This window comes from Megalopta genalis, chromosome 8 (assembly GCF_051020955.1).
Source record: "Megalopta genalis isolate 19385.01 chromosome 8, iyMegGena1_principal, whole genome shotgun sequence".
Lineage (NCBI taxonomy): Eukaryota > Metazoa > Arthropoda > Insecta > Hymenoptera > Halictidae > Megalopta > Megalopta genalis.
This window is the reverse complement of record NC_135020.1, coordinates 21109673-21135379: the sequence shown is the minus strand read 5'-3', so window position 1 is coordinate 21135379 and position 25707 is coordinate 21109673. Positions and strand designations below refer to the sequence as shown.

The following is a 25707-nucleotide window of genomic DNA, read 5'->3' as shown; positions in this document are numbered from 1 at the left end:
TGTTCTGCATCAATTACAAGAGACAAGAGACAAGCTGAAAATTGTATCGCAGAAGTAATCATTTTAAGTAGTTCAAAGTAACATCGATACTCTCAAATTCTTTCAATAATATACCGTGTTACCATTTACCCGAGATTTATTTCGTTCAGATTTAAAAATGAATTTTTTTAAACACGTTATCTACTTACAAGAAAGTGTTCTCACAATTATTATCATAAATCTCAACGTTTCAGTTTGTACATCATTAAGGAAGTTAGTTTGACCTTATAGAATTTTTATATGTGATTGAGTTGGCGATCAAATTGCTAATTTTCTTAAAGTAATAAATTGCAAAATAAAAAAATTGCTCTGAGTTTAATCTTCACAAAATATAAATACACAGATCCTAATAATATTGTATCCAATATCGTTCTCTTTTATCAAGTAAAATCTTTAACAAAATAGTTAGAAAATTTCAATATATCTAAGATCGAGTATTTGATATTATCAAAACAATTTTCTAAATCGACCACGCTGATAAGAGATCAAAGATAAATCTGAGACGTAGACATGCAATTTCCTAACTAGAAGCTTGATCGTTTTTTAAAAAGAAACCAGAACTGCTATGTGTTGTGTTATGCATCACTACTTAATAGAACGGCATTTAATGCGTCGTTATACATTCCTGGAAGGCGATAGAGTAGAGAGTAGGGTAATGCTTGTAAACAAGAGGTGCTCCAAGTTCCCACTTATCGAGCGACCATTGCAATGTTTCAGTTAACACGTTGACTGCCATTTCGAACATGCATGCATACGAGTGACACGGTTCTGTAACTAGCTTTAGACATTTATTTTTATTGAGATGCACCCTCACGCGGAAAAATGAAGGAACTAAATGTAGACAGACAAACTAAATTATTTTAATTTTAAAAAAATTTTTAGGTGTTGCAATACGGCGAACAACGTGTCAAAAAACTACCATTCTATTACGCGACAGTGCTAACACACATGGAGAAAAGTTTACATTCAGCAAAGCGAACGTAGCAGTTTAATAATCAGACTGCAGATTTTATGCATTTATGACAAAATTGGGTAGATGCAATTTGAAATAGTAAAAATGATTACAATAATTTAAGGAAGCAAATGTATTATTTTTGATCAATTAGAATTATTGTGGAAAGAAAGAACTTGCCATTTAGTTTCTACTTCTTGCAATAGATGTAGACAATTTTGATTTTGCATAAAAATCCGCAATAGATGTAGACAATTTTGATTTTGCATAAAAATCCACAGTCAAATAATAACAGCAATAGAGAGGATAAGAGTGAACCAATATAGGCCACTCTTCACAGCTTCTTACAACTCGCTGAAGTCGGTCACAATTATCAGCATTCTATGATTAGTATCCGTATGCAGTTTATTATAAAAAGCAAAATGCGTAAAACAAATTATGATGAATACGAAACTTAATCATATAATATTGATCATTGTGATCTGCGAGTGACCGATTCGTTTATGGCTTGACAGTGGCTTAATAGTAGAATGAATTGAGCCTGAAAAATGAAATCTGAGGTAATGGATGAAGGAAGTAAAATGAAAACGACTAAAGAAAATTTCCTTTTGCATAAAAGAAATTTAAGAAGCGAATGAAATTGAAAAGCTGAATGCGAACTCGACAGTGCATCTACTTAACTATGGTTTCTGCGTTGCAAGGATCTTCAGACTTACCTGCAACAACAAAAGAAAGGAACAGATTATTACTCAGTGCGCCTCCCAAGTATGCTACCTTTACGATCATTTGTAATTTTACAAATCTAAACAGTGAATTATACATTTAATTTTGCTGAGTTGCTCGACTCGTTTTGATAATACTGCAATTTCTCCCTAATTCGCGTTCAGATTGCGCACAAAAGTGGACAATTTGGGAAGAGGAGATGCGATTATTCGAGTCGTGCGACTCGTTTTTATAGTTACCGATTATCGACAACTATAAAAACGAGACGCAAGGCTCGAATAATCGCGAACCTTTCTATAAATAATTATTCTCATAAATTATTTTACAAAAACTCCCCTATTTGTTATCCATATAAACACGCTCTGGTGGTTTTAAATTGCTACACGTACGTGTATATACATATGTATAAATGACCACGGTCTAATTACGATCGTGTACCTAATGTTTCGTAACCTAGTCAGTCCTGATTTTGTTAAGCATAGTTTTATATTTTCCAGCTCAACCAACGATCGCAACAGAATTAATTACCAACCACTCGGTTAATTGTATTACGACAAACCTACACGCCTCTGAAATTTAATTAAGAAACGTTTCATTCGCACGAAGTCGCGTTCATATTAGATCTCTTCGTGCTCTTTTTCTTGAATGAGTCGTACAATCTCCTCAGACGATAAATTAAACAATGCAACTTATGCATATTTACCGTATATTTTATGCATTGCGACCTAGTAATCGTGCGTTTCAGATCTCTCAACCATTGTATTTCAGACATCCATAACGCGCAAGGATAATTAGGCGAAAAGGATGACTGTGCTGCGCGAGCAACGTCAACGGCAAACGCAAAGGCAACGGGTAAGGCAGAGGCAAAGGCAACGGCAACGGCAAAGTAATTAAAATGTATAAAAGAAAAATATCTGCGTCATCGGGTTGTGGCGTTAAAACGTTGTTTTCTTATTCCGAAACGACGCGTGCATGTGAAAACCAGCGTAGAACCACAATAAAAGCGTGTTACGTAAGAGCGACGATTACGCGGGAACCGCCGGCACTCCTTGCGTAAACGCGTGTAACCCCCGGGAAAAATTTCCCGTACTCGGCTAAATTTTATCGCCCGGCGTAACTTCGCCGCAATTCTGGTTTATCGCCGGCAAATCGCGACGAAAAACCAGCTACAAATTCTCCCCGGTAGACGTCGTGTTCCGTGAACAAGCGACTCCCCGTGAACGAAATTCTTACAATGCCTCGTTTCCAAGAACACGTTACACGGCTATTTTATCCCCGACGTTCGAAGATACGTTCGCGAACCGCTTCAACGTAAATCACGAGACTATCCGGCCCCTCCAACTGAAACGATTTTCCAAGGAAAAGGCGTACAGTCAACACAGCGAACGCAACTACTGTTGTCGTCTACGGCTTCCGGTTTCTCGTGGCGTGCCGTGAAATATTTGGGCTCGAAAGCTGGCCGAAATCGTTCCATTCGTTTTTGCGAGAACAGAGATACTTGAAAATCAAGTAATGCCGTTATTTAGTACAGTTTCACAAAAATGCGTGTTCTTATCGAACAGAGAAACCCATTGGGTCCCACATTAACATTTTTTTTGTTGCTATTCTGGTTAAGTTCATTTGTATGTCATCTTCCAATAAAAATTGTGTTTTGCATTATTAGTGGCGTTGTTATTCTTTTACAGTTAATTTGCGAAAACCTTACTCGTCTCAATATTAAGATCAACGGACTCGCGCTGTTTAGCTTCGGAGCCGTCCAATTGCACTTTTAATAAATTTTTAACAAATTTAACACGTTCCGTGCCACGTGTACCATCGATGGTACACGCTTGCATGTTTACTTAGTGAACTGAACAAATTGTTTACAAGAAATTTAGAACCGAAGAATCAATTTCCACCGCAAGAATGGGCGTTGATAAGGTTTTGTTACGTTGTTATGTGTACGAGAATTAATAATTGCACGTAATACATCAAGTTTTAGTAAAATATCAAAGTGTGAAGATTCGAGTAAAAAAAGCTCGGCACGGAACGTGTTAACCCTCAAATTGTGGATGTCATGCGACGCGATGCGAATTACGGTAGCAGGGTCCTTTCGATCCAATATGTATATGTTTCTCATTATTTCCTCTTTTTAAGCGCTGTAGCAAAATGTATAGTATTATTCAATATTTTTTATGTAACATAATTTATATTTGATAAAGATAATAAAGTAATGGAATAATAGAGACAAATAAAATCTGTTTAAAATTTCACGGAGTGCCCCGAATTTTTATTAGAGACTAGTTTACTATACAGCGACTAAAAATCTTCAAAAATTACAATTACTTGAAATGTTGAACATTTTCGTTGTAGATTCACAGACAAAAAGTTGTAGAACGTCATTTCTTTCTTATTATTCCAAGCAATTGCTTGTTACCCTCCCAAAAAAATACCTCCCTTTTGAAATGTTATTCCACGTTCAAATACTTTAGTGAATGACCGCATGTACATTGACAGTGCGTCCACTTCAGTCCTATAATTCTTCAATCTGTCGTTTTGTAACACCTCCGCGAAACAGTTGAAATATAAAGCTGAAAATCACATTTCGTTAGATTCATTTTCGGTATCATCGTTTATGCTATTACACATGCATCTTTGTAAAATACAAGAAAACGTTGTAGTATTATTCTGTTCACCATATGGGACGTTCTGGTTAATTGTGACAACTTTTTTCCTTCCTTAAATACTTGGAAGATAATCAACGAACATGAGAATTTGCATAAAAATTCGCAGTCTAATAATTATTAATGAAATACAGTAAATTCTCTCTAATTGACGCTCAAATTGTACACAAAAATCGACAATTTGGGAAGAGGAGATACGATTATTCGAGTCGTGTGGCTCGTTTTTTTATAGTTGTCGACAATCGGTAAACTAAAAGCGAGCCGCAACGCTTCAATAATCGTGTCTCTTCTCCCCAAATTGTCGATTTTTGTGTACAATCTGAGCGTCAATTAGGAAGAATTTACTGTAAATTCACACACTATTGTGTGCGACTATTTTTAGATGCCTCTGGTTGATCTACACCCCGAGGAACGCAGCCAGTTCTACTAGCCCAGATTGCGAATCATGCTAGGGATGATTTGATTTACGAAGATCGTATTCGCATCTTAATGTGGTTCGCAAGGTGTCGGAGTAGTTTGCCGCACAGAACGGGGACTATAATCGTCGGGATTTCTGCGCAAGTGCGCGTGTTTCTACGGTAAGTGCGAAACTCCGTGAAAATGTCATCGGCCCGTGAAAAAATCGACAAAGATATTTCGAATTCACTGGGCAAATAGCTATCGGGCACAAGTATAACGGCATTATCCTCTTAGCTGCGGGTTCACCGTGGTATCGCGTAATGCGTTAACTTTCATTGATGTGTGTAGGTGCGTGCATAAAGAAAACCCGCTCATTGATTCCGCGGACCCTTTCTCTTTCTCACGTGCTCGGCATGGCTAGTGTTCTGCGTGCTCGAAATTTCACGCTCAAAAATTTTAGATCGCTCGTTCGACCACTGTACTTGGTTTTCTTTTTGGAAGAGCAAACGAATAAACAGAAGTGGTTGCTTCATCTCTCTGAACACTGCGATTATGCAGTCTATTATCTATCTAGTTGTGTGCGTGTAGTCTGTGCAAGCAAAACTTTTAATATCTTTCTGGCTTCATTCGTTTAACTTGGACGGTGGAGCTCGGGTCTCTGACAGAATTCTCGGAATAAAATTTAAAATATGTACTTAATTTAACACAATGAAAACGATAAATAGTATAAAACATAATAGTTTCAGCGATGATAAACGAATAGAAGATTGATAAGCAAGACAACGTTTAGATAACATTAAATATGTTTCAGCTAACAGGAAGCCACATTGGAAGCCAGAGTATAAATCCTGTTATTTGACTATCTATTTGGTTGCTGAGAAAGTTCGTTTCAAATCATTCATATGAATTCAATGAAACGAACTCCATGAAATGTGAAACAAACTTTCCGAACAACGTAATAGCTTCTGCCAATTAATCTAAATTTTCACGTGTTTCATGAAGGTGGCTTAAAAATATGTTGATAAAATTGATAGCTAAAATTATAAACGATCCTAAAATTATAAATGATTCAGTAATATTTTTGTGTCAGAAAGATCTAATGATTTCATCGACTACGTTATCAAAAATCTATGACTTCTATCATTGGCAATCTATAATTGTCATATGAATTATTAGAGCGTGATATAAAAGCAATTTTGTTTAACAAATGAAAATTGTCCATACCCTTAGATTAATTGAAAGTAATAAAACAGTTCACTTTTTGAGCAATTGTTACGTTAATTAATACTTACATTGAATCACGAATAAAATTAACTTATTTGAATTGAACTAACCTACATGAAAACTAGCACAACTTTCTACGATCATTTTGCAATTACATTAGATTCAAATAACCATGGTGAGCGAGTTTTCATTACAATTCTTCATATGTTTTATCTTGATGTTCTCTCTACAGAGGGAATCTTCTGCAATGACGCGCATGGAAATCAAACAAAGTTAAACAATGGAGGAGAAATTCCCACACGAATTGTACAGAAGTTGTAGACAGTATGCATTAATAAAATTTTAAACCACCGCGTTATCATCTGTTACGTTTCTGTGTGTATTAAAAAACATGAGAAGTAATCTCGATTTTAGTCTTGCTTCGAAGAGTAGCGAAAGAAAAGAATTATTTTCCATTTGAGAGTAATTTCTGGTTTTTATGTAGCGGTCTACGACAATTAGAATGTTTTCGAAGACCCGCAATTTACTTAGAAATTACGAATAATATGCAAGCTAGCAAGTATGCAAACGTAACTATTTATTGCATGCATTTATAGGATACGCAGAATTTATACCGTATGATTACGACACGGGTCATAGTTAAACTGTGCTGGCCAGCTAGAAGTTAATCAGCGTAAAATCATGGAGTAGTTTCCTTCACTTCCCACGGCGAAGAGAAAATTCGTGAGTCGGCAAAGAATCCGAGCTATGGGAAATGTGTTTCTGAAACCAGGCTTGAGCGCATTTGAGATAATGTTATTTGAAATATTATTTCAAGTAACATGTCATTTTATTTTATGAATATTTGAGATAATTGTAAAATCCTTCTTGGAAATTATTTAGTGATCCAATTATATCAGCTCCGAGTCTGATTACGCAGACATTCTAGCTAACATTTCTGCAAGACAAAAGGACCGATCTGATTATGTTAAATGATTATCCGATAATAAGGAACATTTTCTTGAAGAATAACAGCCCACCTTCATCTTCCGCACCAATGAACGATCATTTTCTTTCACGTCGATATTAGATGGATTCGGACAAAAATCTCTCAAGGATGACCATTTCGAGAGAAAAGTTCTTTTTTTTCAAAGCAAATCGATATGAAGGTTTGTCAAAACAATCGCATATTATAATTATTACATAATCATTGCATATTATTTTAAGGATTCTTTTTTTAGAAGAAAAAGCAACGAAATAATTGATTGCTTGAAAAAGTGCAACTGTTTCAAATGCAACGATAGTATTTTTATTTTCCAATAACAGCATTGAAAATAACTAATGTAATTGAAGATATTTATATTGGAAACAGGTATTTCTTATTTTCGTTTCATATAAAATTTGCCCAGGTCTGATATTCACATTGCTTGTGCGGCAATGCCCGTCTTCCTAAGTGATTTTGAGAGAGATTCTTCCAACCTAATATTATTTGCTTGTTACACGATTTTCGAGACTAATTTGATCAACTTGCGCCATGGCTAACCTGAAAATCGACAAGCATCGCATACGGATGAGAAATTACTGAAAAATTAGGGAAGATATCGCTTTCTCGGTATCAATCAGACGGCGGTTTAATCCGCTTAACGAACCCTTTCCGCGAGGTCGTCTGGCAGTTTGGAAAATGAGACCCGCACGAGCTTCGAGCTCCGTTCGCGGTTAATTAGTTCCGAACGGCTTGTTGGAATTTTTAATGCCTCCGGGAATCTCTCGCGCGTTCAGAACATCAGGTTCATTTTCGCCGGAACGAGAGAAAGGGAAAGAGAGCTACGATGGAAAAAGAAAAGCTGCGCCGAGGCCCTGCAAGAAGTTCAAGGATCGCTTGAATTATTTTAATGTTCCTGCGCTCGGACTCGCGATTCCAGCACGATTTGCATACCGCCGAGTGTTTTTCGTCAAACCCCACTTATACAAGCTAAATACAGTAAATTCTCCCTAATTGACGCTCAGATTGTATACAAAAATGAACAATTTGGGAAGAGAAGAAATTTTGTTCCGATTCAGAAGAAACGAATAACATTCATATTTAGTACATCACATTTGAAATCTTCATCGCGATAATGTAACAATCTGACACGTTGTAATAGTACAGGGATTTAACATTGTTTACGAAGAGCGTTGATAGACACGGCTTGACATTTTCGATCGGATGTCATAGTTGACACTTTATTTTAAGTCACGCTGACTTGTTCGCATGTCGTACTCATAAAACCATGTTCTATTACAGATTATGGCGTGTTTCTTGATCATGGAGTCGCTAAAAATCGGCAGAAGAAATTTCGTTAGAAATGCAAAAATTAAGACAAATTCTTTGCACGATGGATCGCAATCGAACTTAGCGTCACAACTGGATACACTGGAGCCTGTTTACGTACACACAAAATTGTTTTGATACATGCACCGCGAAAATAAATGAAAACATACAGAAAACAAATATTGTCTCGTCCTATCGGGGAAATTAGTAAAGGCGAAGAAGTGCTAATGGACGCAATTGTAAAAGAAACCGTAATCTAAGGGGTTAACATAGTTGTTAAAGAAATCATAATACGAAAGGGTTTAAAGATGTTGAAATCAAGACCGTCATATTAAATTTTATATTCCAATTGTAATAAAAAAATATCGGAGAATTATTGATAATCACAAAAAATGAGTTAAAAATGTCAGTAGCATGTGATTTTCGATTTTGAATTTTGTAATTCTGATAACCTATTCAAATTCAGCGATCTCAAAGACATAAAAATGCCGATTTTCATCAAAATCATACGAAGTTTCGAATAGTTATCAACTTTTTAGGAAAAAGTACCAGTCTGCGGCATAAACTACAACCTAATCGCGATTATTCGCGGAGATATCAATACAACTCGAGGCGAACGATCGATTTCTACGCTGATTCCGGCTCGAAATTTTCTTCTTTCGAAATACGAAATCTCTGACCGTACACGCAGCGAGAGCCACGATCGGTTGCATAACATTCGGAAACGCTTTCCAGGTTCTCCACGCACTGATTCGCGTCCCTCTTTTTTATATCTTGTCTAGGAAAACATGGAAGAATTAATTTTCTACTTCGTCGCCGGTTCGCGATGCCAACTGTAAACTGGTTCTTGCAACTTTTTGTTCGTCTTGTGACATACGCGTTTCTGTCCTCTTCGGTTGAACTGCACGTTTGAAAGGATGTTGGGAAATAAGGAATCCGTACATATATTAACGGTCGAACAATGGAATGCGGGATCATTTGAATCCATAGTTAAAAACTTGTTATTTGAATATTCAGTTTCTGACAACTGATTTCAATTTTTGCATGTTTTACTATTGTATCTAGAAGGATTACCTTAAAGTATATTAAAGTGTATAACTATAGTTACGACTGCGGTCTGGTGCCACCATACGTATAGGAGCTCGAATGCTGAACAAGTGTAATACAAAAGAATGAAACCCGTAGTGTACGAGTATATTGAAGAAATTTGTTGAATCAAATTATAAATAATCGTAATTATAGTCATTTGTAATTTTGTAAGAGAGATCCGCCGTTCGACTGCACAGCAACAGGTTTCTTACACTTTTCTGAAACATTAGATCGTCCCATGAAGTGCCGTTTATTGCGCTTCGAGGCTTAGGCTAACATTTGAAAATAATATTTCATATTTAGCATCCTTTCAGTTCATAATACTTCTCCCTCTTTCTCGAGTAAGTATATTACACGGTCACTATAAAATTACTAAACGATGCGATATATTTCAGTATTTCCTTTTAGATATTCGATATCGCCACCCAAATTGTTATGAATATGTTCTGCGCTAGGAGCTGTTGTAGCGATAATCCGATGGGTCAACTATTGGAATATATAGCGCACGTGGTTAAATTTCCCAATCGAATTTGCGTAATCTTTCACGCTCACGTTTTATAGCAATAGGATCGAAAAGATTCGGTTCTGTAAATTGGCACGACATCCACACTTTCAACTTTGACGCCATTTCAATTCTCTTCAACTGTTTATTAGTTAATTTGGTCATATTTACTACTTCAGACATCTCAAATAACCTTGACATAAGCTTGACATCCGCACTTTTTTCAACTTCGACGCCATTTCAATTCTCTTCAACTGTTTATTAGTTATTTTGGTCATATTTACTACTTCAGGCATCTCAAATAACCTTGACATAAGCTTGACATCCACACTTTTTTCAACTTCGACGCCATTTCAATTCTCTTCAACTGTTTATTAGTTAATTTGGTGATATTTACTACTTCAGACATCTCAAATAGCCTTCACATAAGCTTGACATCCGCACATTTTTCAACTTTGACGCCATTTCGATTCTCTTCAACTGTTTATTAGTTAATTTGGTCATATTTACTACTTCAGGCATCTCAAATAACCTTGACATAAGCTTGACATCCGCACTTCTTTCAACTTCGACGCCATTTCAATTCTCTTCAACTGTTTATTAGTTAATTTGGTGATATTTACTACTTCAGACATCTCAAATAACCTTGACATAAGCTTGACATCCGCACTTCTTTCAACTTCGACGCCATTTCAATTCTCTTCAACTGTTTATTACTTGATTTGGTGATATTTATTACTTCAGAAACAATGAACCTTTTCTTTCGTCCACTAAATTTCCAATTTTATTTTCATTTCTGATCTGGTCGATCTTCAAGATCAACGTCTCTCCTATAAAAACAATATAACCATTTTCTACACATCGGTGTTACACGTATCAGAGCGATTTACAAAGTGTGAAAAACTTCGAGATTTCTGGATTACCGAAGCCCCCTTTTTAAGTGTCCGAATACTTCTGGATGGAAGTGTAAATAATCGAAAGTTGACAATGACACCGGTTCCCCACCCCGACTTTATGAGTATATAATTGCGTATCATCAGCTTAGGATTATCCTCTCGTACCCCCTGGAATCTCACGAACGAAAATGGGGTTCGCTGTGTTTTGCGGATCGAGAATCGGCCCTTTCATCTGTCACGGGTCCACAGTCATATACTTCCTGTCCTACGGGTTTCATTCTTTTGTATTACACTTGTTCAGCATTCGAGCCCCTATACGTATGGTGGCACCAGACCGCAGTCGTCTGTATCGGATGCGTCAGTTTAGGGTCGACGGTGGTATTGTGTTCTATGACTTCATGACCAATGGGAGAGTCGTGAAGGGGGTCTCGTAGGGTATTTTATAATAGGATCAATGTTAATTCCAGAATGCATCGTTTGCAACCGTGATTCTATAGGAAATGGCTGATTTGCTCAGCCTCGTTAACCCTGGATAACTAAACTTACAACGAAGTTGTAAGTACAACAGTTGTTACAAATTGGTTCGTCTGTTTTATTTTAATATGCTCCATTCTTAGTCGAAATGATACAATTTGCTTCCTTCTTGTTAAATGTACCGTGGGGTTGGTAGAGGATATACTTTCTCTGAGTTCATGTAGGAGAGAGGGTAGTTATCCTGATTATACGAAATATCGCAGAAAGATTTTTTTGAACTAAAAACAGTGTTTAGGACGATTTTTGGAGACTCAGAAATTTAAGCATCCATTTAACTCAGCCTGTCTGAAGATTTATTTCATTGATTTTGCATTTGTCGTCGATAGAGTGAAAGTCTTTTACTCATTTAATTGTACAGCATAGTCAGGTTATTTTATTTACCACTTCTGTTTCGCTTATTTTATATGGTTTTACGCGATTCTAAATTATTTCATGTCATTCAATTGCAGTTTGATTCTGTAAATAGATAATCTTGTTCTTGAAATATTATGTAAATCAATCCTTGCAGGTAATAAGTTTACAGGATGGATCGAAATTCGTAGTACGACCGAGCAGGGGGTGATTCTACCTGAAAAAATAAGAAACACAAACATTTGGTAGAACATTTCTTTATCCGAGGTTCCGTTTTCGAGAAAAACGATTTCAAAATTTGTTCATCTTCGTGAAGGATTTACTCGTCGTCTATTCTTCCACCGCAGTTGTCCTCCGCGCGAGATAGTGTTTACAAACATTATGTATTGTGCGGTTAAAGCAGTACCATAAATAACGTTTGTAAACACTATCTCGGACGAAGACAATTGCGGTAGAAGAATGGACGGCAACTAAATCCTTCACAAAGATAAACGAACTTTAAAGTCGATTCTCTCGAAAACGGAGCCCGAATAAAAAAAAAATGTTCTACCAAATGTTTTTCTTATCTTTTCACGTAGAATCACCCCCTGCTCGGTTGTACTACGAATTCCGACCCGTCCTGTACGTGTTATCAGAAATTCTAGGTTATTCTTAATGGTTGGCTCTGTGCAAAAAAGCTATAAAATCAAACATGATAATAATAATTCTTCGTTATCATTAAATTTCAACGATCTCCGATATTTTGGCATGAAAAATTTAGCATTTTATTTAAGATAATGAAATTAACTTTTATTCTCCGAAACGTCGTTACCTACAAAAAAGTAAAGTCTTCTACATGTTTTCATTCAACGCATACATTCGACTTGATACAAGGTGTGTAAACGTTATGGGGTCCACATTGCATCTAAACTATACAGGAAGTCCCAAAATTATTGTACAAGCAGGAAATGAGAGGTTCCTGAGGTCATTTGAAGTAACTTTTTCCTTAGCGAAAATGCAGCCCGCAGCTTCGTTTACGAATTATTAACGAAAAATAGTGACCAATGAGAGGCGAACTCGGCTGGCGCGAAGCAGACGTGCCAATGAGCGGAATTGTTCTTCGTCCGCTGGTTGGCTCTGCCGCTTCACGCCAGCCATGCTCGCCTCTCATTGGACACTGTTTTTCGTTAATAACTCGTTACCGATGCCTTGGAGAAAATTTTTGTAAAGGAAAAAGTTGCTTCAAATGAGCTCAGGAATCCCTCATCTCTCGCATGTACAATAATTTTGGGACACCCTGTGGCCACACAGAAGTTCGATGCAACATGCCGTTACAATCTCGCCAGTGATCCTGCTCCAGGGCGTTCATCAACTCGTTGACTTTTCGTTCGTTATCTCTCTTTCCAGCTTTCCCGAAACAGCCGAAAATCCGACAACGATCGCGTATCACCGAAAAAAGGAACAAAGAAATAGTGAAAAACGTGGATAGGAGGAAAGCCCATTTGTGGATACCGTGGCCAAAGAGCCGTGGGAAATGTAAAAGCGTTTCCTCGTTACTGCCGCGCTCGGGCTCATCACGCAACAAATACGTTTTTATCCGTGGTGTTGCGAGAATTAAATTTTCCTCTCGTGCTTTCCTCGAACAGACAGTAACAGTGGCGTCCACGTAAAGGGAGTCGTGGATGGTGAACAGTGCGAGGGAAGGGAACGGCAAACAAGCAGAAAAAACAAGGAGAGAAACTGCCGAAGGGGGAGCGGGAGAGAAAAACGAAATCGTACAACTTCCCGAAAAAAAAAGCTTTACCGGTACACGCTTTTTATCTCAAGATCACCGGCTAAATTTTAATTACGTACTCTCCGGACTGACGAGCAGAGTGTACGATTTTTATTACATGGCTTATTTTCCGCGCCGAGCCGCTAGCGGAAACGCACAGGGACGCGGAAGAGCTTGGATTTTTCGGCGGAAAAACAGCCGAAAACATGGCCGCTGATACAGATAACGTATCGATATTTTATCAACGATTCTATATTTATCGATTCCACAAATAACCACCTAATGAACTGTAACTGTTGTTTACGTATTATCTCGACACGAGCGTGTGGAATGTTCGGGATTTAATGATTGTTTTTAACAAAAACAATGTTATATATACTGTATGTAGAGTATACAGTACATTTTCTTATATGAAGATATCCTCCTATCTAATCACACGAGATGTTGCTTGTAACTTGATATTGTTTGGAAACGTATTACGGAAAAAATAAATGGTGTAGTGTAAAAGCGTTTCCTGCAATGTACTCGAGTGTGATTCAATGTTACTGTTATTTACTAATTAATAATTAGCCAAATATAAAGACCCAGTTAGAGTAAACAAAATATGGAACTATAGAGAAATACATACAGGGTGTCCCATAATTATGTTAACACCCGGAAAGGGGTGATTCCTGAGATTATTTGAAGTAACTTTTTCCTTATCGCAAATGCAATCCGCGGCTTTGTTTACGAGTTATTAACGAAAAACAGTGACCAATGGGAGGCGGGATCAGCTGGCGCGTGGCGGCCGAGCCAATGAGGGGAACTGGGCTTCGTCCGCTCGTTGGCTCGTTGGCTCGTTAGCCGAGCTCGTCTCTCATTCGTCACTGTTTTTCGTTAATAACTCGTGAACAAAGCCGCGGGTTGCATTTTCGCTGTGGAAAAAGTGGACCAAATGACCTGAGGAAACACCCCACATGGGTGTTATGGAACACCCTGTACAGTGATCATTAAGTTTTCTGCATATTAGTTTTGTTTTATTTATCTATTTTGTAGTGTGAGATTATGTTAAAGTTTTGGTGTGTATGCGATACTAGTATATTAAGGAAAACGAAACGAGCGAATCAACTAAGTGAGTTAAAGATGGTTTGGTGACCCATAAATTGAAAGGGAATCGTAGATCTAAAGATCACGCAAGAGTATAAAACGCGAAAATGTGCCCGGTGATATTAAAATCGTCGAAAATTAGGGCTTCCGAGGTCGTGCAAAGTAATCAGCGGATATTTCAACCCGACAACACCACGATACACACGGAAAAATTAATTCAAGCTTGGTATGAGGAACGAGAGTCGTGAATCATCGCAAAAGCGTGGATCTTCACATTAAATAACATCTATTATTTATAGAAACAAAGGGCACGTTCATCTGAAATTCAGAAAACAACAGTATCGGAAAAATACCACTGCGTTTAATCAAGTCCACGGACTGTATCTTCGAAATCGATAAACTGGTGTAACACGAATATACATATATGATATACATCGTGTTTGTGTAAAATGTGAAAAAACAATGATAATAAAAAATCGGATATTGTAAAACATGCTGGCTAGTTAGTTAATGATATAATTACCACTAGGATGTAAAACTGCTGCCAACAATAAGTAAGTTTTAAAAAACCCTTTCGATGATGTACGATAGATGTAAAGCGAAATACAATTAAAAAAAATTCTCCCCAATTTTCCCTCCGCTTGTAAACAAAAGTGGACAATTTGAAACGGGGAAATACGATTATTCGAGCCTCGGGGCTCGTTTTTATAGTTGCCGATTGTCAACAATTATAAAAACAAGGTACAACGTATCTTCTCTTCCTAAATTGCCTACTTTTGTTTACAGGCTTGTTTTCTGTACTATTTTAAGTTTGTACGCACACACTACTTTAGACGACATTATCACAGGAATAATATTGCTATCGTGTACGAACGAAACATTTTGTTTCATAATAACCAGGAAAACACTTTCGTCGATCGTGACTCACTGCTGCTCGAATCGTCCAAAGTTACGTTCCTAACGTGTAATTAGCTGTGTAATTAGCTGTTCGGTTTAACATATTTTAATTTTACTATACATATAGCGCGTTGTACGAGAAAAAAAACGATGGTCGCAAAATTTTTAGCACATTATAGGAATTCCTGTTGTAGAAACTCGCGTTATACGGGAGTTTATTTCTTATTACACGGTAATCCTTGTAAAGTAGCCAATTAATTACTCTCAAGGATGGTAAAAGGTACGAAAAAATCGAACGAACGTGAAACAAGCTATCTACTGGTAACAAATTTGTTGTAGGTGTAACATGTTTCTATAGTCACTGTATAGATCATTTTAGTGTACACTAATCGTAAATATTTCGCCAGTAGTCGATCTTAAATAGAGGAAAAAATGAAGCGTCTTAGATGTTTGAAACTTATGGAAGAGGGGTCTATGTCGCAATGCTGATGCAGAATATATTGATGTCACGTGTGTTCCACTTTTGATGCTATTATATTGAATTATAATATAATTAATATATTCTATTGTATTATGATATAATTAATATATTTAATATATGTATAACATAATTAATATATTACATTTTATTACAATATAATTAATATATTATATTCCAGTATAATATAATATAAAATGCATATATTCTCTTCCTGAATTATTTTATGTAATTATGACGAATGTTGAAATGGATTGATTTCCCAACAGATCAATATAACTGTAATTATTTACCAGCAGCTGAGTTCCTACAATGTGCCCAAGAGAAGCTCAATAATTGTATTCTAAATAATTATCTCCAAGGAAGTTGTTGCACTTATATTGATCCAAGTAATTTGTTGTGTAGACATTCGACTTTAAAAGGACTATTAGAAAACTGTCGATAGATGAAGTGTTAATTCTGAATTCCTAATTGCCGCTCGCACATCCTACAATGAATTATTTTCTCGCAGATCAAACGCTTAGGCGATCTTAAATCGATCCGACGACCGCGATTTCGCGCCGAAGAAGATGACCGATATCCTCGCCCGGTCGGCTTGTCATCTGGATCAGGAAGAGTGATTTATCGAATGAGAACGAGCAGAAAACTTGGCCATCGTTTTGCTCGATTTCCTTTTACGATTCTTCGAAACGCGCGCGCGTTCTTAATCGGACCATCAACTTTCGACTGGACGCACCAGTAACCGTAAACACTAATATGAATGCCGATCGGCTTGAGAAGTTATCGGTGTCGTCATTCAGGCACAAATTATTGGCACTTCATCGAAGCTTCTTCCTAGATTCGATTCGCACAGTTGTTACAAGATGAAATGCCATACATATTTCTTCTGTCAAAGGATTCTCCTTTATTCCCTTTGGTCAGCCAACGGCCATTTTAGAAAAATCTCTTGTACGTCAAAGGCACATGGATCTCTTTCTACACGATTTATATTCACGTGTTTTCGAACAGGATTTTACGCTTACATGGTTAGCAGATAGTTCGTTTTATGATTTGTTCTCAGTTACATAGTTTCATTCGCACGTGAGAAAAGTGATTTTCTTTCTTCTTGGGTCATTAGCGACAGATTTCAGTAAGAACTACAGTAAATTCTCCCTGATTGACGCTCAGATTGTCCACAAAAAAATGGACAATTTGGGGGAAGAAGATACGATTACTCGAGCCTTGCGACTCGCTTTTATAGATAAAATTATAATAAAAATTATTATAAAATATAGTTTATATATTATTACAAAATATAGTTTATATATTATTACAAAATATAGTTTATATATTATAAAATATATAGTTAAAATTATTATAAAAACGAGCCGCAAGGCTCGAATAATCGTATCTCCTCTTCCCGAACTGTCCATTTTTGTGCACAATCTGAGCGTCAATTATGGAGAATTTACTGTATTCGGATTTTGTTAAATAGGGTCATGTCGATCAGGTACTTGATCGCAGTTTTGACCCCTTGCACTATAAAAACCAGTCGGGATTTCATACATAATCTACTAAATATAGAAGGCATATTTGACCATCTTATCCGGCTATACCCTCTGTCAAATAACTGTTATTTTGGGTCCCTGCGTATAACTACTATCGTGAGTCAGTTTATGTATAATACCCTAACTCGCATAACCTACTCAACATATTTTATTACGTGAAAAAGTAGATTCTACAGAATAAGAAACGAGACATTCACTTTAACCCTCTCTAAGCTGACACCGCGTCTCTTTGGAACCAACACAAACAACGGCAGGGTTGGCGGCTTTCACAACCTCTTTGTCTTGGAAACAAAATCTCTGCCCCATATATTGAAGCTGCAGTAAGGTACGCTGGAAAGGACGAGAACGCTACAATGAATATTTCATTAAACTATCTCTATATTCTAGAATTAAGGACAATGAATTATATTAACAGTTTAATGGCCGCACGTCTACGTCGCCGGGGGCCGGCAATATTTATGTAAATTCATGAAATAATTCAACATGTGCGAACATACGCATAAAACAAAAAAAAAACAACAACAATAACGACGCATTTAATACAAAAAATTTAATATTATTCCTTCGTGTGATAATTATTAAAGCAATCACCTACATAATTATTATAAAGCATCGCACACATGTTGTGTGAGCGGCCATTGAAGCGTTAACGACGTCTTCTCTTTTTCCATATCTATTTTCCACGATTCTAATTCTAATTCTATATTCCGTTTGCTACAGTTCCACGATAACCTTCGGCATTAAAACAAGACATTCGTTATTGTTAAAAACCTGCTACCGCAGGCATCAGAGCTCACTTACTTAGCCTACCACTAAATCCTTCACTATGTTGCAGAAAGCTCGGGGGAACTCCAAAAAGATCCATACAACGATGTCCGTTCGCCAAGGCGAATCGTCGAGCGGGTCTAGAGGCGGTCTAGCGAGAGATAATCGAGAGCTCGTGAGACAGGCGCGATTTGATAACGGCACGACGGGTTGAACGATCGACAGCGTGAAGCGAACCCGCGATCGCGTTGGCGAGATTTAATCGAGGATCGGGCATCGCCGACGGAAATCGGCGAACTCGGAGTGCACGCATGGATCACCGAGGACTTATTGTTAGATCAAACCGTTCGGTTGGCGGTAACGCGTGTGCCGTGTGGAGGAGCATAATCCACCACCATATGATGTGACGCACACCGTAGAGGCGAGAGCCCTCGGCGGCTCTCGTGTTGCGGAAAAATCAATAACAAGCGTGGTCTGGCGTGGCGCGTCACTCTCTCAGGTGCACGGCTGCGAGGAAGGAAGCCGGCGCTGTGTTAACCAGGCTAGGCAGTCAGCCAGTCAGCCAGTTAGCCATCCAGCCATCCAACCAGCTAGCCGGACGGTCGGTCGGCCATCCAGCCAGCTAGCAGCTAGCTAGCAGCTAGCTAGCAGCAAGCTAGCAGCCAGCCAGCCAGCCAGCCAACCGACCCGATCGAGCGAACGATGGAAACGAGTCACCTGCGGCACACTGTTGTGTGTGGCGCACGATCGAATTTTCGCCATCTCCGCCATACTCACCAATGATATGGTTCTGCACATGCTACCGGGGCACACGCTTCCCCATGTAAGTACTTACAGGCATTAATGTACACACAGGGTGTTCACGAAATCGTGCCGCAAACCGGACCAAACTCGTTCGACAACACTATCCAACGTGTATTTCAAGGGTTTTCGCGGTAATAACAAGGTAGTGCACTTTTTTCACTTCATTTTAGCAACAACAGTTGTTTACTTATCGTTTCGCAGGCGATAATCACTTTTTCTCGAATTAAATTCATCCTTTCGAGGAAAGTATCTATTATGGAACACTGTTTAGGGGCTGTAAGATCATTATCGATTTTATTACAACTTGAATTGTTATTGTTGAATAGTTAATATTACTGTACGATAGATATTGATGTTTCTAGATAACATTGTGAACTTAGAAATATTTATTTAATATTTGATGAAAGAAGAATGCGAATAAAATAGCAAAGTACGAGCAAGTACCTAATTTGGAATATCGCGTCTTCGTTTAACCATGTCGCCGTGTTTCATAAATCGAGACAATGAAACGATTGAATCACACAATATGGAACGGTATGTTCTTACTTGAAAGCACACGTAATCGAAGAAAATTTATAAAGAATAATGTTCAAAAATATGGGCATGCTACTGTTTCGAGATGGGGTCACAATTGAACGGTGCTCCATAAGGTACTTTTACCTCGCATTCTTTTACAATTCAAATTCATTTTGTGGGTGTTCCAAGAGTGAAATAATATAAATACAGATTTTACACGCGAACTAAGCATGATGTACAGAAAGGATTAATTTGGAGTGCAAAAAGATGAACATAATCTACAAGGGAGTGCGAAACCCGTAACGTAAATATAATGTCAAATATTTGTTGCTAGTTGCGTCAGAGATTACTGTAGAAACTGAATGAAAACAATTGGACGAAGTGTAATTAGTTTTGAACAATGTACACCTCCACAAGGTCCAGAAACTGCGTGACCTTGTTGGTCAGACAAGGTTCGGTATAAACGCTGATTCAAACGAAGAACACGCCTAAAAGGTACTTTGCTAATGTTTATCAATTCAACTCGTAGGCTAAACATATGCGAGAGAAAATTTAATTACTTCACGCTGATACAGTAAACCTACACGATCTGTAGGTACCATAACTAGAATCAGCAGTATAACAACGCGAAAAGAAAAACAACGCGGATGTTCTAGATTCTAGATTACTATGCTACCAAACAGAAATCAGCTAGCAGGTCTGTCCGTGACTTGCCGTAACTATTGACTGTAGTCACACTATACACGCGCGTTGAACTTTCCAAATCGATTATTGAATTTTCGACGGCTTTAATATTTAGAAATCGCAAATCGTAAAACTTGAATTTATACTTGATTTCTTATGTCAACATACGAGTCAAAATAAAACGAAACATAGAAGTGACAAAATTGCATTAAGAGCTTCGTGTTTGAATTATTAGCACATTGACTGTCAGATCGCATCGGTCATACATAGGCAAAGCTCTTCTTTGATTCTCAGAAATAATTTTGTGTCGTGATACATTCAAACAATGCAACAATGACTTCAAAAAAACTTGAACTTTGCAGTCTAAATCGCCATGTTAACGATTAGAAATGCGCACGTGTTAACATTTTATCAATTCTGTCAATTACACAGTGCATCACTGTCCCGACTCACGTGTGTGAAACGTTTGATCCTTATAGCCTCTTTTTCGAAAGAAGAAAGCTAAAACTTATCTACACGTTCAGGTGATACTAATTGGTTAATACTAATTTTTAACTAGATTTTGAAATTCATTTTTGTTGTTACGCGTTGGACAAATTGAATGTCACTAGGAATTCTGGAGTTGATATTCGGCGATTAATGTGCTAATTAGTCACGATATCTACTCACTTCACTCCTATCATATCACAAAAGAAGAAACCGAAGTGGGTGGACAGCTATTAAGAATGTTAACCCCTCAATGGACATGTCCATGTATGTCACGGACCGACTAAATTAACAGAGTAGTTTTAACAATATATTTACGAAGCACACAAAAAACAGCTGTTTTATATTAGTTTATAAAAGTAACAATAAGACATTTATTCTGATTTGTAACAAGTGTTATTGTTCCATTTGCCGCAAGTAACATAAATGGAATAAATAATCATTTTGACGGGTTCCGTAAATCTAGTGTTAACTATAATAAACTATGATACTCGAACCGCGAGGCTCGGGTGTTTATTTGGCACTAGAGTATAAATATTGCTTTTTCACTATCTAGTTTCTGACAATTAACTGAAAGTTTATAGAGACATTAATATGCCAAATAGAAATATCTTAAACAATACATTGAACAAAATTGATAAATAAAGTTATAAATGGTCCCGAGTATGTTCGATTATATTTTCGTCACGAAGGTTCACCGTTCGAGGGTTGAATTCGACACTGTGTTTCATTTTCTATGCATGCACAAAGGGGCTTCTACCACAAGAGAATCGAATAACGGCATTTTCTTTTTCACAGTCAAGTGAAAACAAGTTTAAACATGAATTTACAGTTACGGAATGACAGATATTGATGAAAGTATTTGTGCGTTAAGTAGTTAAGACGCTACACTCGAAGGTATGTCTACATTTGTTACCGCGCCTCGCTACCGTTATTCGTAATCCCATTGAGTTTGTAACGAGGTTCGATTCGGCTCTCATTTCGAATTTAATTCGATCTGTCAAATGTTAGCAATACCTGCAATTTTCCATTGTTACTTTTCCAGCAACGAAACGGAAAACCAAGGTGACGAATAACGGTATACGATAACGTATCACCGTCTATACGTTCGTCATCGTTTAGGCAGCAGAACACGGTAATAAAATCGGGAGTGGTTACAAATATAAACAAGCGTGGGATTAAGTTACCATAGATTTTGTTTGATACGAGATTCGAACGCGTAACTTTCAAATAACTTCTTATTCGAGTTAATTAAATTGTTCGAATAAGATAGCACATGACCCAATAAAAGAGATTAAGATCGGGGCATCTATTATTTGATTTGCATGAATTCTTTCGCACTTGAGCACAAAAAAATGTGTAGACTCGTGACGGAGATCCCGTGTGCATTAGCCACTAAATATGAATGTTATTAATTTCTTTTAAATTAAAACAAAATTTGATTCTTCTCTGTTAGCAAAATCTAGGAATCAAAGCGAATGTGAACATACAAGAAATAAAACTTGTTTCTTTCTAATAGCGAAATTATTGCGGACGAAAAAATCTAGGCGATGCAAATGTGAAGAAAATAATACGCGAAGGTGTTCAAGTTATCGCTTGCAGAAGCCTTGAAACGTTTGTTTCAATGAAATTGTATAAAAATTACAATATACATTCTTTTTTCTGTAATTAGTCAACTTTAAATTGTTTAAACAACAATATAATTTAGAACATACTCTTAGCTTTTATATCTGACCCTTAAATATCTACTCGAAAGTATATGATGCTCTAAAACTTTTATTGACCAAGCGTAAAATAATGATTAAAAGTGAACTGTCACAATAAACGTAAATCGTTAACACCTTGCACTACGATTTCTGTTACAGTTACGTTGATTAGCAATTTTCTAATTTTCTAATAATCTCCTGTACGAGAAAGAAACTTTATATTTATTGTATGATAACCACCACTTTAATGTTCAAATATTGATAATCAAAGAGTCGAATTGTATTTCGACTTAAAAAAGAAAAATGGACAACTTTCAGAATAACATCGTAGTCTGACACGATGTTATAGTAAAATAATGTAATACATTAATGTAAAAAACTAACTTCAAACAGGACCGAAATCGAACTGGAAAATTCGATGAATAATGTTTGATTACGAAAGTGAACTATGTCACTCGACTCCTAGAATCAGCCCCTAAAATGTCCACATTGTACACAGTCGAACACCCTGTATACGGTCAACGTCGGTAGATAGGTAGGTAACACGTAAGGTTCAATCGCTCAGTGCGCCTGCGCGTCCCGTGACGTGCGGCATCGTTGAGGTAGAGAAACCGAGAAAGAAAGGAAGAGAGAAAAAGCGAGACCGAGAACGGAAGAAACGGAAGGGAGAAAGAAACAGAGAAAGGAAGGAGGGAGGAAGAGCGAGAAGAATGAGAACGGGTGCAGAGGGCGCGAGAGAACCGGGCAATATGGCGAGCGCGGGAGTAGGACGGATGATCGGATGGTAACCGAGAGGTAAGTTAATGGGAAGGAAGGAAGGAAGGATACCGGATGTACTCTCTCTCCTCTCTCCCTTTCTCTATACTTATCCCTGTGTTGGTATATACGGACGCGTGTTGGCTCGCGCGTGTCGTTTTGGAGCGAGAGAAAGGGAAAAGGGTGAAAACGAGGAAGCGATCAACTGAGGGATGGAGGGAGACATATACAGGGTGTTCGAGAAAATGGGCACTACACCGAATCATCCAAATAGGGCGAGAATCTGAAATTGCGTCCGTGACGCGATTTCCAACAAATGAAACTTGAGATGCGACGACAGGGCTTTATGCACTTATAACAAAGAGATTAGTAAGAGAGGCACTAAACACCGCGCAAGAAATATTAAGAGATGGTAACATTAGTAAAAGATTGAATGAAACTGTATTCACCTCACGTTTCTTGAAATTAATGCGGAAAATTTGTATTTCGCATTAAACTCCTCAGTCTAGTCATAATAAATGTCCATCGTATTCCTATAATCCACATATTACGTGCCTGGCATAGAATGGACAGCTATTATGACTCTTGATAAATCTCAGATTTCTTCTTTTGAAAAACCGTTTATAGTAATTAACATTGAAAGAATAGACACAATGATGTATTATATGAATAATGTATGAATAACGATTATTGTGAAATATTTCCATATTTTCGATTTACATCGGCACAGAACGTTTAATGAACCCCAAATCTCAATTGTCATTAGTTTTAAACCTTTGTAGATTTTTGAAAATATTAAAAATATTTTTCTTAGAAAACTAGATCATATATCGAGGTCTTTTAGTTACTGGAGCGTATACAATTGCTGTTGTATTGTAATGTCAAAAATGCGCGAATAGTGTCACTGTCCCTGTTCCTAGCGTGATACGTCAGTGTCCGCGCTCTTTCTCATACACGCGCACCACTATTGGCAGATGGAAGGGATCTCTTCGATAATTTCTAGGTTCAAAATGCAGCCACTCATAGTTTTATTTAGTTTCGCAGAATCATTATTTCAAACATCACAAGTATTCTGTTTAATTGAACAAATACTCTGCAGATTTCTAACCTTCCTTAATATCTACGTTTCGATACTCCATTAACGCGAAGTAATGAATAAAATACTACTGATCTGTGTTTCGAAAAACGGTATCACAAATATGCTCGCAATCATAAAACTTGTCCACCTTGCATCCATCAGCTCATGCTTGAAACAGAACAACGGAGTGGACAGCAATTATGACTGCGAGATAATTCAGATGTCGTCTTTCGAGAAACAGGTTATAAATAAGAACATCGTAAACTTCGCGCACGGTAATCTTAGTCGAATAAATATCGTTTTCGAATTTGACAGATAGCTTGTAGTTTCCTAACCTTTCCTTGCGTGCACGTATCAAACCTCCGATAACGCGAATTATTCTGTCTCTATTTTAATTTTGAACTTTAGATTTGGAATCACTGACCCGACGAAACCCGGGACACCAATTTTCCTATGAATTGAACCTTTTACACTTTTCCCTCGTTCTAGAGATTTCCTATAGATGGAGAGCATCTTGTGTGTACGTGTATGGGAGCAGGTCATGGTGCGTAATGCGCGTACGCGTGTCGTTAACGGCACAGAGCGTGGCGCGGTGGCAGTGTTGCGGTACGTACCTCATCCTCGCCGGTGGCCACCGTGTTCACGGAGTCCATACTCTGTGAGAGCGGCGCGTCCATGATGCAAGCGAGTTTGCTGGATGGTCCGGGGTTTCCGGGTGCTGCGGTTCGAGCGGGTGGCGGCGATGAGTCCACCGTATCCCGTCTCGGGCGTTTTAAAGCGGGCGGCGTTATGGTTGTACCGGCGAAGACGACAGGCGCCTCCAGGACGTATCACTGGCAATAACTCTGACAGATAGAAATCCAGGCGTTTCGCCTACTTCCTCCTTCTCTCTGCCGCTCGATTTCTTCTTTCCTCTTCGCCTCCTTCCTTCCTTCCGTTGTCTTTTCTCTCTGTCTCTCTCCCTTCCTCTCTTTGCTTCACTCGCGCGCACGCACCGTATTTCTATATCCCTTGGCTCTCTCTCTCTCTCTCTTTCTCTCTCTCCCTCCTCTCCCTCTTTCTTCCTTTCTATTCACTTCTTCTTCCGCTTCCTGTTACGTTTCTTCTTCGCCGCCGACGCCGCCGCCTGTTTCTCAGCCTTCACCGCCACCACCTCCTCCAGGCCTACAACAGCGCGGTGCTGCTACTGTTACCGTCGTTCTCGATACACCTGTCACACGCTGTGCAAGGACGTCAGGAAAGACCAATGCAGAGAAAAAGTTAGAGAGGGGGGGAGGGGGTATAAGGGGACACAGCGAGCGAGCGAGAGAGAGAGAGAGAGAGAGAGAGAGAGAGAAAGAGAGGTCTGAGCAATACGTAGAATGTGTATGTAGCCTGCAGGTGTTCCCACGCGTCTATTTTAGAGCAATCGATACACCGTGCCCGTGGAGGAGGGCCGAACCCAGAGAACGTGTTCTACAGCGGTAGCTCGTTGACAACACTTGTTTCA

General features: G+C 38.1%; 1 protein-coding gene and 1 long non-coding RNA gene across 5 annotated transcripts in view; one reads left to right on the top strand and one right to left on the bottom strand.

Moving 5' to 3' along the window:
- The window catches only part of LOC117225690 (protein couch potato), a 319388-nt gene extending 293723 nt beyond the window's left edge, over positions 1–25665 (bottom strand). For all 4 annotated transcript variants that reach the window (XR_013033975.1, XM_076524143.1, XM_076524145.1 and 1 more), the window contains exon 1: positions 24833–25665. Coding sequence is in view for 3 of the 4 variants with exons in the window: in XM_076524143.1 (XP_076380258.1) it covers positions 24833–24895 (63 nt within the window). In the remaining variant the exon portion in view is untranslated. The remainder of the gene's footprint in view (positions 1–24832) is intronic.
- Positions 2318–8695, top strand: LOC143259911 (uncharacterized). Its single transcript, XR_013033966.1, has 3 exons — positions 2318–3223; positions 4760–4955; positions 8264–8695. It is a non-coding gene; the product is annotated as an uncharacterized LOC143259911 (long non-coding RNA).
- Positions 25666–25707: the final 42 nt, after the last annotated feature.